Consider the following 1,053-nt stretch of genomic DNA (forward strand, 5'->3'; position numbering starts at 1 on the left):
AGTCGTGTCCAACTCTTAGCGACCTCATGGACTGCAGCCTACCAGGCTCCTCTGTCCATGGGATTTTCCAGGCAAGAGTACTGGAGTGGGGTGCCATTGCCTTCTCCATAGATGAGCTAGTGAGGCTCAAAAAGGGGGCGAAGCCCCTGACGTCCCTAGGGCCAGGCTCTCGGTCCAGCCGTTCCTTCCACCCGCGCGCCCCGGGGCACCTTGGAGACCGGGTCCAGCAGCGTGACGTGGCTGGCAGACACGCTCAGCAGCATGTCCTGGGCCCAGATGCGGCCTTGGCTGTCCATGAGGGCCAGTTTCTGCGAGGCGTCCTCCACCGTGTGTATGGCATCCTCACCCAGGCTGAAGGTTACCAGGTGCTGGCAGGGGCCACGAAGGAAGCAGTGGGTCCCAGGATGAAGCCGGGTGGGCTGAGGATCCCCCTGGGATCGGCCTTCCACCCCACGACTAACCACACCTCCTCTGGGAGGCCTTCTCTGAGCACCTGCTCCACCTCCCCCAGTGCCCTCGCTGTGTCTCCCATCCTAAAGACTAACACTCGGGTCTAGCTCTCCCGCAAGACCCCTTGAAGGCAGGGAATGGTCTGGGTTATATGCAAGTCCTGCTAAGCACCTCTACCCCCATTAGAACACATTTTGCTGCAACTTCTGGACCTTGTCTGACTCCCTACTTAACCGGGATGGCACCTGACTTGTCCCCATGGTCCAAACGTCCAGCACAAGAGCTGGTCCCGAGGAGGAGTAGGCAGATGAAAGTGGAATTGAGTTCTTCCACCGCAGACCCAAGGCAAGGTAGAAGAAATCCACTTTGCAGAGAAGCAAACTGAGTTCCCCGAGTTAATGCTGCTTGGAGGTGAGCTGCTTTCAACACCCCCATCTCCTCAGGCCTGCCTTTCCTCCCACAAGGCTACTCGCGGCAACAAAGACCCCAGACTCACATTGACTTCATTGGTGGAAAAGTCGGACATAACCTCAATGGAGTAGCGCTTTCTCTGTTCTGCAGGGGTGAAGGGGAATAGCTGCAGGAGACCCAGCCCCCAGCCCC

The 1,053-nt window shown here is 58.4% G+C and overlaps 1 protein-coding gene across 1 annotated transcript in view; it reads right to left on the reverse strand.

Moving 5' to 3' along the window:
• EPS8L1 (EPS8-like 1) overlaps positions 1-1,044 on the reverse strand; it is a 10,130-nt gene extending 9,086 nt beyond the window's left edge. Inside the window, exons 1-2 of the mRNA XM_010842178.1 lie at positions 947-1,044; positions 163-368 (exon numbers count right to left, since the gene is read on the reverse strand). Of these exons, the coding sequence (XP_010840480.1) occupies positions 163-368; positions 947-976 (236 nt within the window). The 5' untranslated portion in view covers positions 977-1,044. The remainder of the gene's footprint in view (positions 1-162; positions 369-946) is intronic.
• Positions 1,045-1,053: the final 9 nt, after the last annotated feature.

This window comes from Bison bison, unplaced genomic scaffold, assembly GCF_000754665.1.
Source record: "Bison bison bison isolate TAMUID 2011002044 unplaced genomic scaffold, Bison_UMD1.0 scf7180017847217, whole genome shotgun sequence".
NCBI lineage: Eukaryota > Metazoa > Chordata > Mammalia > Artiodactyla > Bovidae > Bison > Bison bison.